Genomic DNA, 16932 nt, shown 5'->3' with positions numbered 1-16932 from the left:
GAACAGGGTCTACAAGTATTAGCACCTTTGCAGTGGGAGGATGGAAAATCATGAGCTCTTATGCAAATTAATTTCAGTGAAAACTGAAATTCTAACTCATAGCCTCTGATTTTAAAAGAATATGTCAGAATAGGTGGAAAAAAATCATTATGGCATTTATTTGGCAGGATTGCTAAGTCATCTGTGTAACATGCTCACAAACTGTACTATTTAATTAGCAGTTACATCTAGGGTCTGCAGTTGATATCACTGTGCCTTAATTATAGATACTGTGCAAATAATAAACAATAGTTTCAGAGACCAAAGCTGATTATGTTTCCTTTGTCTAATTGTAATGTACATTATCCAAATTCAATTCAGGCTCTGAATTTCAATAATTTTGAAGCCTCTTATCCTGGACCCACTGAAAGTCAAAATGTCTGACCCAAGCTCCCTCATGTGCAAAGGTCATAGAGGGATCAGGCTGGGTGTTCCATAAAAAAAATACAACAAATATTAGGCAGGAGTTTGAGTCAATGCAAGGGGCTTCGCCAGGTAGATTTGCTGCCTCCTCTGTTCAGATTATTTCTCTGCAGTGCCATTTTTTTGGTACCACTGCCCCAGATATTATCTTCCCCTCTTACTCTTTTGTTTCTCATTGTGTACACCACCCATCTATAGAAAGTCTCCATCGATGTTTCTGGTGACTAGAGTATCCCATAGACCTGTAACCTATCAATGCAGCTTGTCAAATCCCTTTCTTAGCCTTGGACGATGCGACTGCTGAGCCTTTCCATACAACTCTGCTTTCCTTCATTATCAGATGTCATCTTTGCTGGCTTTAGGAAAACTTGCTACAGTGACGACAGAGACATCTGCATCATGACAAATCCTGACGGTGCAGGCATTCTGCATCTGGTCACATCCGAAAGGGCAAGCATTTTCCATGTCAGTGAAGAAAATATGTTCTACTTCCATCCACTGCAAAATAGGTAAGGGGGCCATCGCTTTCAAGTAACCTGGCTGGGGCTTCTGTCAAGCATTTGGGTGCTTCTCTTCATCTAGACCAGGGTGAGGAACTTGTGGCTCTCCAGGCATTTGTTTATGACAAAAATATACTGCTTAATATAATAAAAAAATCTCTAATCAGTTTACATAAAAACAATAAAAATAGAACTTTCAATGTTGTTATTTTTCTAAAAACTAGTTAAAAATGTAATAAAAAAAAACTGTGTATGACAAATAAAACTGACATTTTATGTCACTGAACTGCAGTTTCAATGATCCTGGTTCATTGGCTGTCCTGGCTGGGGCTGATGGGAGTTGAAATCCAAAAACATCTGGAGGTTCATAGGTTCCCCAAGCCTAACCTAGAGATTTCCACAGCAGAAATCTAAATCCACTTGAAAGTCTTTTTGGCTTCCTGTGCAAAGCATTTTGGAAAATGTAATTTAGTGAAGAATGCACATATTTCTTTGTTAGAGGTTCTCTAGCTCCTTTAGCAAAGTCAGAGATTCTAGGATTCCCTGTTTAGGAGCCTTGGCTTGTTTCTAGTACAGTCGTACCTTGGAAGTCAAACAGAATCTGTTCTGGAAGTCCGTTTGACTTCCAAAATGTTCAAAAACCAAATTGCGGCTTCTGATTGGCTGTAGGAAACTCCTATAGCCAATCGGAAGCCACAGAAGCCCCTTCGGATGTTCGGCTTCCAAAAATAGTTTGCAAACAGGAACAGTCACTTCCGAGTTTGCAAAGTTTGGGAGCCAAAACGTTTGGTAACAAAGCTGTTCGACTTCCAAGGTATGACTGTACATGCAATGCCTTCTACATTGACTGGTCTGCTTATAACGAGTTTGAGTTTATACCTCAGGAGTGGCAGGAAAAGGCCAAGTTAGAGATCCAGACCAAAACAAACCCAAGGTCTAGGCACATACTCTTTAATTTCCAAAGGAAATAAATTTAGGCTACTGGTTATGTTTGGGTGTAATGCTAAATCATGTTTTAATGCTGCATGAATGAACTGCAGTGAACTTGAGGAAGCTTTTGATTCCACTTTTAGCAAATCAGAGCTTCCCATTTCTTTTGAACCAGGGACTGTGGTTCAGCACCATAGGAAGTGCCAAGCACCAGACCTACTTCAGTTTAGACAAGCTGTGATTCAGGGGCAAGGAGGCTGTGCACGCATCATCATTGCTTCACCACTTAAGCTGAGTAACTTCTTGGGAAATCCTCCTGTTTAAAGCATTTTACCTCAAACCAGCTTCCACCTGATTTGTATACATTTCAGACAGGTCTTTTGCATGTACAGGTGACAGCTTCAGTGAATTGGAGTTCATTGTAGGGAAGCAAAACACATAATGGGCATCAGGTAAATACACCTCCTGCCGCTCCCCTCTGGTCTGGACAGCAAAATAAGAATGTGACTTGAAATGTAGTGTGGAAGAAACTACCTTGCTTTGTTTAAAGCTGCGAATGTGCCCATAGCCTGAAAGTAATTGCTGCCAGAATCTTCCTCCAAACTGTGCCTGTGCATAAGACAGTGGGAGCAAGGAGCATGCCGGAATGACTTATTCATGTAACTCTAAACCATGATTTAACTTTATGTCTGAATGAGGCCACTGTTAACCCACTTGTGACTCCGATTTTGTTTTGTATTGTTCTGGGTCTGAGTAAAAATATATGTGAATATATATGAAATGATGTGTTATCTCTGCATGATTCTAGATTCATACTTCATTTAATACATCTTTTTCAAATCTGAGCTCTTGAAACTTTCGTGTTATTAGCTAGAAATATTGCTGAGCTTCAGGTTCACACATAGGCAGAAGACAAACACAAAAACTTAAACAACTGGTGAAGCAGTAGCATCCATTTGTATAGAAGAATTTTTGTCTGTTTCTATCACTTTCATGCTACCCGCTGTTTAAATAATGTGCCTGTCGATAATGGGGAAATTCTCTGAGTTGAGTTCAGGGTGGTTTTCTCTCAACTATGATATTTGTTTGTTTTGTTTGTCAGAGAAAATGAATCAAATGAATCATGTGTTGCTGTGACCTGTGGGAGCTCAGGAAAAGCTCTTTTCAAAGATTTGGATGGAAGTGCCTTGAGACTGAATCCACCTGTGTCTGTCTTCCCCAAATCAGAGTTTGAAACAGAACAACCATGTTTGGATGCTGGTAAGTTGCGTGCAAGAACCACACAGTAAGGCTGAGAAGTCTGGTAAGTCTCAAGAGACATAAGGCAGTCTAGTCCCACTTTGGCCGTCTGAAGGCGACTGCTTCTGAACTTATATTTTGTGCTGGTATAAGAAAGATAGCTGCATGACAATAAAAGGATTTTGACCAGGCTTCCTCAACCTCGGCCTTCCAGATGTTTTGAGACTACAATTCCCATCATCCCTGACCACTGGTTCTGCTAGCTAGGGATCATGGGAGTTGTAGGCCAAAAACATCTGGAGGGCCGAGGCTGAGGAAGCCTGATTTAGAGTCATGTTCTTAGAGGTACCACGACTTCCAGTTGTGTGTGTCTTGTCTGCCCTTGTTTCAGGGCAAGTAAATTAATTCAGCATAACCTTTGTGTGCATTAATGGCAGCGTAGTCCATGTTTATTCTTCAGCAGAGCAGGGTAATTTTATTCACTTTTCACAAGTGCTTTGAAATCCCTAATGTGAGATGCTTTCTAAACAATTGACCTAATAAGATTTCGCTTGAATCCCACAGAGGAGAAAATGCTAGGCCCCCCGGCATAACACCCTGCTCAAACCTTTTAAACCAAACTGCCTGTTTAAAAAGAACCATTCTGTTACACAGCCGTGTGCTGCAAGTGCATGCAGTGAGGCTCTGTTCTCGTCCTGATTAAGACTCTCTTCTGTGATTCCAAATAAACTCTTTAATTACAATTAGCATCTCTTGAGCATGCTGCTGCTGATGGCAGCCATTTTAACAGAAAAGTTGCATCGTTTATGACTTCTGCAGTATGGGAGCTCGATGCAAGGGACGGTAATTAATCCCATTTTCCATCCTGCCCTAGAAATTGATTAAGCACAAAGAGAACTTTAATCTTTAAACAAAATGTCTAATCTTTAAACAAAATGTCTAATGTCTTACCCGGTAAAAGGCATTTCTCTAAGGATCCGTGTCTCTGGCTGCTTAGAGGGCTGATTAATTCGCAATGTTGGTACAGACACACTTCTCCCCACTGCCTTCTGTGACCTGATTATGAATCACAAACCAGTGTCAGAGCCACAGTGGTCATTGCCACACCAAATTGCCGTTTAAAACCAGGTTAATTATTCTGTGTGGTCATGCAAATGCATTGCAATAAAGATTGTTTGGTGGGCAGTAGTTTACAAATGTCAGGGAACCACAGCCTGTATGACAGGAAGTTTTTCCACAGGACTTACTTTATAAGTGATATCACAAGAAAGTGATAGGCAGGTGCCCCTTAGCTTGCTTTGGGGATGAATCTATTACTATTGTCATTGGAGAAAAGGTAAAAATTAAAGAGGTTGGGTTTGTGTTCCCTACCTGGAAATTCTAAATTGACCTGTAAATTCTGCCTGTATCTTTTTTAAATATATTGTCCAATCATTTCCATCGACCCTTAATGTTTATTTGTGTGTGTGTGTGTGTCCAGATCATGGACACACATCGCAACTTCCTACCTTGAGTGCCCTAAATGCAAAGGACATTTACACCCCCTTTGTTAGTTCTTCTGTTTTCTTGATCTTTTTAACTTACAGTGAGGCCAAAAGTTTTCATCTTTGAAAACTCAGTGTTGTTGCTATGGACTAGTATTTTCCCAATCAGGCAGTTCAAATGTGTTGTAGGATGGGGGATTATTGGTTTGTCATTGTCATTATTTTTACTTCGTAACTTTGTGGGTTTTATATTGTAATTTTATGCTGTAAACTGCCCTGAGAACTACAAATGAAGGGTGGAATACAAATTTAATAAATAATAATAATAGATCTTCCTTTTGATTATTTTAATGTATCCAGCTAGATATTTTCATGTATCCAGCTCATATATTGGGCATTGATTTTATTACCTGTTTTTATTCAAAAGTGAATTTCCTTTTGTGATAGCCACTCTGAGCAATAGTCCCATCTCTCCCAGCATTGGGATCTGTTTTCTATATCTGCTTAGAGTACGGGGTTCCTTCCCTTTCCCTGCTACCATTGCTCTAGCTTTGATTCAGCACTGGTAGCTTAAGAATTGTGGAAACAGAGTGGAGGAGGGAGGCAAAAGTGGGTACGTGGACATCTAGTTCTACAGAAACAATATCTAAAATTTAGACCTCTCTTTTAAGGCAAATTGAAATTACAAGGACTCATCTGCTGTACATAGTCCAGTTCATAATCTATGACAAATGGAACCAATGGTGACCTAAAGATTTAGCAAGCACTTTTGCATTTGGTGAACACTTTTGAAACCATCGCCAAAGGAATATCTTGTAAAAACATGTTTCTTACAAAGTGAGAGACAAACCACAAGAAAGCTATGGTTTATGATTCTCAGTTTAGAATTAGTAAGCTAAAGCAGAGGCCTTTTTGCGGGTTAATGGGTATTGCAGTGTCCTTGCTGATAGCACTTGTGTGCAGGTTTAAAGAAGAATTGCATTTCCCCTAAATTTCCCAGGCATATCTGTAACCCAAGCAAACTGCTGAGTGTTAGTGTGCAGTGCTTTACACATAAGTGCTGTGTTTTGCAACAATTAATTTTGCAGAGGAAGCAGCCTGTTTAAAGATGCCTGAAGCGCTCACTGAAATGTGTGTTGTTTTTCAAGGCCACCAGACACACAGTTGGCTAGGCTGGCTAATAAACAAAGCAACAATGCAAAAGCCGTAGCCTTGTAGGGTTTGCTGGAGAAGGGGGATGAGGAGTAAAATGAATAATGCTTACCTGCCAGAGGTGGGTGAAGACAGTAATTGTTTAGCCTGCAGCGGATCTCTGCAAGGGTTAAAAATGACAGATATTAGTTGAAGAGAGCTAAGATTGTTTGGTTTGAAGCTTTCAGCAATACACAGACTGTTATTTACCGGACTTGGTCGATTTACTTCTTAATGCAATAATGACCTGTGAAATGAAACGTGAGCTAGACAATTGTTCCTCATTGTTTCCAGTAAAACATTCTTTCATACCCCATTAAACCACCATTAATTCCGTATGAAAGAGAGGCAATCGCAAGCACACAGATCTTGGGTTTTCTTTCTTTATCACAAATGTCCTTTTCTTTGCTGTAGCCTCTGTTCCTCTAAGACTGTCATGTTTTACCCTAGGAAAAATGACATGCATATAAAACAAGCTCAAAAAACCCATATTAACGGAGATGTGTGTACACTGCAGTTTTACCTCACTTGAACCAGTCAGGATTTGCTACACGCTACGGCTCAGTATTAATTTATATACAGTATTAATGAATATATATTAAGAGGCAATTAGTGGGAAGATGTTGATATGATTGTGATGGTGATAATAGTGATATGCTCTTGGGGTGGGCTTTACACCTGAATGTGTACACTGGGGGCAGCTGTGGCCAGGAGTACCTTTATCCATTTTAGGCTGAGGGGCCAGCTGCATTCCTTTCTGGGGCAGTCAGACCTGGCTATGGCAACACAGATCTTAGTTATGCCCAGGTTGGATTGTTACAATGTCCTCTCCATGAGTCTGTCTTCGAAGAGCCTTCAGAAACTTCAGTTGGTTTAGAATGAAGCTGCAATATCATGTTTCTCCTCTCCTGAAACTGCTGCATTGGCTGCCAATTTGTTTCTGGATTTGGTGGTGATGTTTAAAGTCCTAAATAGCTTGGCTGTAGGATTGATAGGAGCCACACCCACCTGCATAGCCAGCCGATCCCCCAGGATCAGGAAGATGCCTGAAGGTGCAATCACAAACTATTCCAGCAGGGAAGGAAGTGTGAGGCATCTAAAGATGATTGATAAAGATGATGATTTTACTGTATGGGTTTATGGTTTTATATTGTTGTAAACAGCTATGATACATTTCAAGGATACAGAAGGATATAAATATTTTTATAAGAAAAGATAAGCTGTCTTTAAATATCTGAAGAGCTGTCGTGTGGGTGATGGAGCAAGCTTGTTTTCTGCGTCTCCAGGGAGCAGGACTATAACCTGAGCCAATGGATTCAAATTAGAAGAATGGAGATCCTGATTAGGAAGAACTTTCTGACAGTAAGAGCTTTTTGACAGTGGAACAGACTCCCTTGGAAAGTGGTGGACCTTCATTCCATGGAGGTTCTTAAGCAGAGGTTGGGTGGCCATCTGTCAGGGATTCTTTAGCTGTGATTCCTGCATTGCAGGCAGTTGGACTAGGTGGTCCTTGGGACCTTTCGAACTCAGCAATTCTATGATTTACTTCTCTGTGTCCTATCCACCACAGAAGAACTGTTGCATGGGAAAAGAGAGAGAGGCTTCTAAGGGGCCACACCTAGATTCTGGAGCACTTGTCCTGTGAAGTATGGTTGGTCCCCTCCATTGCTGCCTTTTGCCAGGCTTTTGCCATGTGAGGCAGGTATTTGGTAGTATTCTACTGCTGAGTCACATCAGTGCAACAATGTCCACTTGTGTAATGGGATTTCCCCCTCTCCTTGGATGTGCCCTGCACCTTCCCCAAATCTGAGGGTTGGGGAACCCCTAGAACAGATTTAGGGATTGCATGGAGGGAGGGTGATATTGTTTTGTTGTACAAGCAGAAATCCTTGCCTTAAAACATTCCACACAATGTTTTTATACAGCTAATCTGGTTTTCTCAACTGACTCTTTCCTGCATTGGTTATTTTATGCTACTTTAAGTTTTGATTTTTTAAAAAAAGTTGTAAAGCATCCTGAGAGAGAGAGAGAGAGCGAGAGAGAGAGAGAGAGATATTTCTGAAGCTATGATCCTCACCTGATAGTGAAGTAGGTTTTCCTCTCATCCCATATGTATAATTTTTATGTCCCATATTCACCCTTCTCCAGAATGGCACCAAACTGCTGGGAAGACACCATGTTTTCTAGGCATGAATATATACCCTAGGCAAGAACTTCAAATGGAAGAAAGATAACGCTGACTCTGGCCACAGATGCTGTTTTGTGGGATCTGATTGAAGATGTATTATTGCGAGTGAGGCTTTCTTGTCCCTTCACATGAATGTGGCTTATCCTACAAAGGTCAAGTCACTTGCATCTCTTGTTCTATGGTGCGCTCCTTATGTCCTTGGGATACAGAGATGTGAATTTCTCATTTATGAGAATTTGGTTGCCAGTCCTCGCATTGCATAAAGTCAGTGAAACTTTTTTTTGTTTTGTTTTATATGGGTGTTGCCAAAAGGAACCCAAAGATAGATATCAATTTAAGCCTTAAATAATATACTCTGAATCGAATCAACAGCTTGTGACTGGGGTTTTATTCTCTCTCTCAGCTAATCACTACTGACCACAATAAGCTGGAGGCTAGAAAATAAAGTGCAAGGATAAAGAAAGGGAAATCGGTTTTATTGTTCTTGTCGTGAGATTTTAGAGAAACATAGCATGGAAAAAAATGTCAGCAAAAATCATGACCCAAATCTCTTTATAAAAGAAATGAGTTCATAAAAGGTACAAAGAACTTGGAACTGCCTGCAGGCTGTTACATGTAGCGGGTAAGTTTCTTAGTAATTAAAATGCACACAAGCCCAGTAAGCAAGTATATGTTTGAAGCCTGAGAAAGGGCTGTGCAATGATCATTTTACTTTCTAGGGTGCTGTTTTCCCTCTTTAGCTAGTCTGATCCATGAAGCTATGGAAAGGCTGCTTAGAACTGAAAATTATGTTATTTTTTGTGCAGTCTAATTTCATGATTACTTCAATATCAGCATCAATAGAACTGTGCAGAGTAAGTGTACTGTTAATTGAGTGAAGTCTACCTTTAGCTGTTGTGCTGAAGCTCTGTTCTGAAGTCCTCTCTCCATACTTAGCCAGCAAACCATTTTCCAGGAGGTTCCATATGTCCAGCATTTAAATACTTGATGAAAATGATATTTTAGAACAAGGTTAAGGCTTTCCTCTTTCCCTGCCATCAGGATGTGTCAACAAGACTTTGATAAGAAATCTGAGAACATATAAAAGCCACTGTTGAGCTTGCATGTAAGTACAAAGCAATGCACATTGGAACAAAAAATCCCTGTCCATGTATTTCTATATCACACACACAAATGTAGCAGCAGAGCACGCTTTCATGGTGCCCGCGGTGCATACATGTGTGCACACCAAGGATGGGAGCCTGACAGACAGCTTGGTGGCGATGCTTCTGAACCTGGCAGATACAAAGCAAAACAAGTGGAAGGGAGTGACAGTAAATCCTTACCATTCCTTTCTGAAACTTGTGGAAGATAGCAGGGAAGAGGAAACAGCAGCCAAGTAGGCAAGATGTGGAGTGAGGAACCCCCACAAGTACTGCTAATTTGGGAAAACTTACAGACATTATCATTTGAATTATTAACATGGGTTTGAGTGGAGCTGTGGCTTAAACTTCTTTGGAGGAACCCCATGATGTTACACTTAGGCTTCTGATGGAGGTAGCTATTACCGTTTATGGTCCTTTTAGTGTAAAGGATAGAGTTTGCTCCTCTGTGCCTGTCTGATGTGAAGCACCCTGTGCTCTGGCATTGAAAGCAGTGGTGGCTAGCATTGTTCAGAGACGTCTAGCACAGGCCAAGCATTACAGCAAGGACTGTAGAACATGGAGCTATTTGTGAAAAAAATTGCTACAGGCGAATGGTACTAATGGCTTGAGAAAGTATCCTTTTCTGTGATGAACGTCTCATAAGGGTAACACCAAGACTGTGGGAGAAAGGGGGAGAAGGAAGCTTTTGTGCGCAGTTCCCTTGTATATCTGCATTTGGAAGTCTTTCATTATTGTTTTCTCTGTTGTCTTCCAAATATTAGCCTTTAATGAAATACACATTTCCTTCATTTATCTTGAACCTATTCCAAGACCAGCAAATACCAGAATTTCAAATGTTATGATAGGATAGGTTCTTTATTGGTTTGTTTTCTTTTCATTCCCTCTGTTTTCACTGTGTCCTTTTTATTATAAATCCTTATGTTTCCAAATCAAGGAGCCTGACTAATCAGAAAAGCTTCCAACTGAGGTAGACAGCTATTCCTCAGAAATGTCCCCAAGTCCATCCCTTGCAGCCAGCTGTTCTGAAAACAGGAAATTGAGGAAGCCAGGTTCCTCAGAAAGATGGGATGTTTCAGATAAGCTTTTTGCATCCTGCACATACAGTGGAAAAGGATATTGAGGGAAGGGGCGGGGGAGATAAGAGAATGAGGTTCAAGGCATAGACTATGAGTTACAGTGCAGACATATAGTAGGACTGAAGCACACTCACACAGTGTCATAGGTCCATTCCATCCTGTTCCCATGTTAATCTGTGTTTTTAAATACAGTGGTGCCTCGCAAGACGAAATTAATTCGTTCCGCGAGTTTTGTCGTCTTGCGATTTTTTTCGTCTTGCGAAGCACGGTGTCGGGAAAGTTTTGGAAAAGCTTCAAAAATCACCAAAGTCTTTAAAAACCTCAAAAAAGGCTACCACACCACGTTCTATGAGTTGCTCCTCGAAGTCAAGTCGCAACTGTATTAACGGTGTTAAGAAAAAGGAAACAAACTTGCAAGACGTTTCCGTCTTGCGAAGCAAGCCCATAGGGAAAATCGTCTTGCGAAGCAGCTCAAAAAACCCTTTCGTCTAGCAAGTTTTTTGTCTTGCAAGGCATTCGTCTTGCGAGGTACCACTGTATAAACTCTGCATGAAAAGTTGTATTTAAATGTGTATTTTATCACAAGATAGAGATTTAAGCCAGAGTTTATCAACCTTTTTGGACCAGCGGGCACATTTTGAATTTTGAGAGCACTGTGGGCATCATTCACAAGATGTCTGCAATGAGGACGTGGCATAATGCACTTCAGCTGTGGTGAGGGGCATGGCATAACACAAAATTAGGGAGGGTGCAGTCATTGCTGCTCCCCACGCTTGATGACTTCATGATTTTACCATGTGAAATCATCTATGCTTTTCTGGTCCTGATTGTACAGTAGAGATAAAGCTGTTAATGGCACAAGAATTTTGTTTTCTCCAATGACAGCCCTAAACCAAAGACTAGGTTGCCATCTTGTACCATGTATAATAATAATAATAATAATAATAATAATAATAATAATAATAATATTTATTTATACCCTGCCCTCCCCAGCCAAGACCGGGCTCAGGGTGGCTAACAACCAATAATAAAAACAAGTTGATTAAAATACAATTTAAAAAAGATTAAAATACAACATTAAAACATTAGGATGTAGCCTATTCACAGGAGGAGAAAGGAAAAAGAAAGAGGGGGAGGGAATCAAACTGATTCTAAGCCAAAGGCCAGATGGAACAACTCTGTCTTACAGGCCCTGCGGAAAGAAATCAGATCCTGCAGGGCCCTGGTCTCATGAGACAGAGCGTTCCACCAGGCATGCACACAAAAGAAGTGTGCATGCACACAAAAGCTCACACCAGTAACAAACTTAGTTGGTCTCTAAGGTGCTACTGGAAGGGGAAAAAATATTTTGTTTCGACTACGACGACCAACACGGCTACCTACCTGTAAAGAAAATATGTTATCTTAACCCATTGCTCAAATACAATACAATCTTCTTTCGCATATGCGTTTAGCTGGAAGTGCCCTCTTATGGGATACTTTTTCAATGTCTTCCCCCACCCTTGCCTCTGTCCCATTTCCCTCCCAGATTTGACCACTTCATTTTGAAAGGTCCCTCATGTGTTGCTTGGTAAAGGCAAGTTGTAATATTTCTCTGACAGCTATCTCCTTCTCCTCCTCCTCCTCCTCTTCTTCTTCTTCTTCTTCTTCTTCTTCTTCTTCTTCTTCTTCTTCTTCCAGTCTACAATTTAAGCTCTGTTTCTGACAGGTTAATTGGCCAGTGTTTAATAAAACCATCAATTAAGCAATAAAACTGTGAAAGTAATTAAGGTGATCTAATTCATTTCAAGTCTGTTCTGTTCTTGAATTGTCCTACTCTTCTTATGGTGGTTTCTCTAAAATTAAGCCCACTAACAAAATGGGGAAAGTGTCAAGTCAGTAATTAGATCTTGATATGGCTCAAAACGATTTAATAATAGTGTGATGAGAGGAGTTTTGTATTATAGAAGACCGTCAGCTATGCAGTGAAGGCATGGTTTTCAGGGGCCAACTTTAACATGTATATGTTCAGCATTTGTATATCTGACTATAGAAAAATTGGGATTAATCATGAATGGTGGACAGATGCAAATATGCATACCATGACACATGGACGCAATATTTATGTTGTTCTAATGAGAGGAAGGGGCTGTAGCTTTGAAGGACAAATAGGAGTGTCAGGAAGACAGTGGACAGAGTTCAGTCTTGTCCTTTTCACCATGCCACACTCCTCATCTGGATCAGGGGCCTCTGGAGCTCCTTTTGATTTTATTAAAATCAAAATCTCAAGCAGGGGATTCAAAGGTGAGGTTAATGCCATGTCTAGTTTGACTTACGCTTCAGAAATGTCCTCCAGACAGTTTACTGTCAGGTAACCCCTGAAAGTCAGTGAGATTACAGTGGTGCAAGGGTCACAGAGACTTTAAATTTATATGTTTGGATTGCTTTTGAAATCAATACTACTGCTTAAAACACTGTTTTAATGCAGCAAGAACTGACCCCAGTTTTAATTATCTACAAAGTTCCAGGTGGAAGTTAAGTACCGTTAAAAGACCTGAGACCATTTCAAGTAAAGGTGTTTACGAATGTAGTACTGAACTGTTGCCACTGTAACTATGTATGGAATGGTATTGCAACATAGCAAATGAGATAAATTGGTTTACTCATCACACTCCCTGTTTGACTTGCTTTTCACACAGCATATTGCATAAAGAAGACACCTGTTAGAATAAAGTAAAATGGAAGGCAACATTGTCTGTTTATGGAGCTATCATTTCTTATTCTTTAAGAAGCATTTTATAACTAATATCTCCCCTCAGGGGTTGCACAAGTTATGGTGCATTTCAGAAAGATGAGTTAATAGAGAAAAAGTCTGTAACAATTGCAATAAAATAACAATCTTCTTAGATCAAAGGAGAAAGCTACCGAATAAATATTAAATTCAATAAGAAAAGTTTAGAGTACTTGTTAAAATAATTGGATGGCTGTCCAGTTGTTTGCAATTTCCCTCAAGTGCTTATTTTGGCATTCATTAAACACTAGTTTGTACCCCAGGAACACTTGAAAGAATGGATGGGGATATTAGTAGCTTGCTGAAAGGGATACAGAGGCTCTTAATGGAAATGCATATTTACACTGAAAAGGAACTATAATTGGTTTCTCATCATTCAAGTTCATTATTTTGTTTCAAATCTTTATTAAAGTTAAACCAGATTTACTCTTATCCTCTTCCTTGGGAGATAATTCCACCGGTTTATGCCTTACCTTCTGGAACCTGATGTTAATGCATCCAATTCCACGCAGCTCAAAAGAACGGTCGTTGTTGGCCCTACCAGGATGAGGGCAAGGAGGCCAGAGGGAGCCTCTCTCGTCTACCCACCAAGTACTAGTGCTTTGCTTAAGCATATGATTTACACATGAACTGCCTTGAATAAGGTAATTGAAATCACCCCAAATAACAACAACAACATAAAGCAATAACTTCAGATACTCAAAAATCTATTAAATTGCCTGAGATGGTGACATCCTTCCCGGAGTGGGCATCTATGTCCAATATGCCTTCTCAGCACCTCTGGAAAGCACATCTGAGTGGGGATTATCGGAGGATAATTCTTGATTTGTGCTCTTTTAGTTTTAATTGCATTAATTCCAATGTGAATATGCACAGCCATGTGAAACATCACCCCTACTAACCTAAGCACTGGAAATTGCATGAAATTCACCAAAGCATGTTTCAAAAGAAAAGAAGTTCTTTAGCATAAGTGCCACTAAAACGTCACCACAAATATTGTTGCCCAGTTGCTGCCCTAAAATTTCACATTCAACAATCCCTATAACAAATTGAAAACAGTTAAAAGGTGGGGGGGACACGTGTCTGCTGAGTATCATACTAAGGCCAAATTCCATGTGGCATACGACATAGCGGAAAGGTCACATTGCCCTGCATCAGGGACTACTTAAGTCAAGTTAATTAATGGCTCTTTCCCCCCTAACTCAACTGAATACACCTCTGAGAAAAGTGATGTTTGCAAAAGCTCTGTAATCTACTACTATGTGACCTGACACTCTGTATCTCCACCCTTGCACACTGAGAGTGTTCGAAGGGTTGAGTAGCAAAGGACACACTTCTCAGGCAGAAGTACTATTCAGTATCCCCCTGCACATAAGGAAATGCAGTTTGGGCCACAGAGATCATTCTTGACACTAACAGTGTGCACAGAGAGAGGAGAAGAAGAAGAAGAAGAAGAAGAAGAAGAAGAAGAAGAAGAAGAAGAAGAAGAAGCTTCCAGATTGTATATTTCCATCTCCAAAAAGCTCTCTGGACCTATGCCTGCAAAAACCTTGGAAAATGCAAAAGGGATATTACTTGCTTATGAATAGGTGTCAGTTGTGCAGACAGCATGCATTTTGCAAAATTCATAAATGTGCCATCCATCTGAGGAGGGCACAAGATTTTTCAACATATAAGGATGCAATTTTTTGGAAGAAGCATTTGGAGTGAAGGTGCTCCAGAACTAGTGATGTCACTAAAGTTTTAAAATAAAAGACCCAGATTATGAATTTCCACAACTCATAATGCCCAGGTGCAAGCCTAGGAGAGTGTCTTTGTCTTAAAATTCCTGCTATGGTTAGAAAGCAATTTAAAACAAGACTTAAGAGTTCATTAGCCAATTTAACACTTTCATGGTGGGGGTTGACATCCATCAAACTAGGCACTTAAAGATCACAGCTAATGACACTGTCATGGATTGCTGCAATTGACACCTAGCTTTTTAAAAAATAAGAATCTTTGGCATTATTTCCCCTAACAAACACCATCAATGAAAGCCCTGTGTAATGGCTTCTGCTTGCACAGTTGGACTTTCTCTCTTCTCCCCTCTACCCCATGCCTGTGAAATTGGCTCTGGGGTGGTTGGGAGCACCCCCAGAACAGCATGTGGTGGAATGGGGGGGGGTTGTTGATACAGTTGTGCAGATGGAAAATTTGTAATAGTGAAACATTGAATTCTACCCATAATTTTGACAGTAACTTCACCTGAGCAATCAGTTGGCCCTTGAATGCTGTGAGGCAAGGACCTTTTTTTCACAAAGAAAGAAAGTGGAAAAACTGCTTTGGAATCCATGGTTCAGCTGCTTGGGTCTGAAGGGAGGAAGACAGAACAGTAAACCTCCTATAGAACACAGCACAAAAGGAGCCTGTGAATCTAATGGAAAGGAGGACGACCTGGTTCATCCAATTCAAGTAAGAGGCGGAGCACATACTTCACGGGCAGGAAGCTCCAGGTTTGATTCCTGATATCTTTGGGCAGGGCTCAGAAAGATACCTGTCTGAAACCTGGAGAACCATTGGCAGTCAGTGTTGATTGACGCTGATGGACCAATAAGTCTTACTTAGTCTAAAGCAACTTCCTATGTTCCTGTCACAGCAAGATTTATCAACTTTGAACTCATAAAGCACAGCCACCCCTATGCAGACTCACAGCCACACCTGCAGGAATAACAGAAATTGTGCAGGTCAAGACAACAATTTTGACAGTGCCAACAAATTCTATAAGCAGGCTAGAAGAAAACAGAGAAAAAGAGGGAACAATGTAACAAAGAAATGGTTCCTGCTCACATTACTCTCCATAAAGAGTTTCCACCGAAAGGAAAGCATTTTACAGCTTTATGGGTGACTAGGGATGAGGGAGAAATTTGATTCACTTTGTATTTTTAGGCAAACATACTTATTTTGCATTTTCTGCAACAATTTGCCAGCCGAAACATGGCTAGCCTTCAAAATTCACACTTCTGTGAATTTTGCAATACACTTTTCCAGCCAAGTAGCTTATACAAGAATTCATACACTGGGATAAAGTGTGCATAAGAATACATAGATAGCATACAATGTGAAAATATCATGCAAAAATGAATTGTTTAAGACAAAATCACTTTGCAGAAAGGTCTATATTAGGCAAAAGTGCATGCAAAGATAATGTGCTGTATATTAGGAGAAATTCACACTAAAATGCTGCTGAGTTTTCGTGAGGACTTGTTCTTTAAAAAATTGCAAACTGACACCCCTAGCTGGCTTTGTAGTAATTTGTGGCTGGTGTTGCTCCTCACCTAACACAAAGCTACTAATATTTAAATATTTCAAAATACACAAATAGTATTTGGAATAGAAATCTGAAGTCTCAAACTTAAAAAAAACGGAGCAAAAGCAGGAGAGGCAAGTTGTACTTGTCCCATTTCTGCCAGTGATGCGCAGCTTAATTTATGTTCCCAACAAGGGGAACATACCTACGGGATACCTACCCTCGTACCTACAGAACACCTCTCCTGGTATGTCCCACAGAGGACCTTACGGTCTTCAAATAAAAACATCTTGGAGGTCCCGGGCCACAGAGAGGTTAGGCTGGCCTCAACCAGAGCCAGGGCTTTTTCGGCTGTGGCTCCGATCTGGTGGAACACTCTGCCACAAGAGACTAGGGCCCTGCGGGACTTGACATCTTTCCGCAGGGCCTGCAAAACAGAGCTGTTCCACCATGCCTTTGGCCAGGGCACAGCCTGACCCCCTCCTTTGGCAACCTTCACAGAACTCTAGCCCAATGGTTGCCATTAATCTGATTTGAATTAATTTTATAATGAAATGAGTTTAGAATGTTTTATCATTTTGCTGTTGTTAGCCGCCCTGAGCCCGGCTTCAGCTGGGGAGGGCGGGATATAAATACATTTTTATTTATTATTTATTTAGAA

The 16932-nt window shown here is 40.5% G+C and overlaps 1 protein-coding gene across 3 annotated transcripts in view; it reads left to right on the top strand.

Moving 5' to 3' along the window:
• PKHD1 (PKHD1 ciliary IPT domain containing fibrocystin/polyductin) overlaps nucleotides 1-16932 on the top strand; it is a 239609-nt gene that overhangs the window by 174901 nt on the left and 47776 nt on the right. For all 3 annotated transcript variants that reach the window (XM_080997326.1, XM_080997327.1, XM_080997328.1), the window contains 2 exons: nucleotides 803-971; nucleotides 2995-3152. In XM_080997326.1, coding sequence (XP_080853452.1) covers nucleotides 803-971; nucleotides 2995-3152 — 327 coding nt within the window. The remainder of the gene's footprint in view (nucleotides 1-802; nucleotides 972-2994; nucleotides 3153-16932) is intronic.

Source organism: Podarcis pityusensis (genome assembly GCF_964106645.2).
Source record: "Podarcis pityusensis genome assembly, chromosome: 3".
NCBI classification, from domain to species: Eukaryota; Metazoa; Chordata; class Lepidosauria; order Squamata; family Lacertidae; genus Podarcis; species Podarcis pityusensis.
This window is presented reverse-complemented; position numbering and strand designations above follow the sequence as displayed.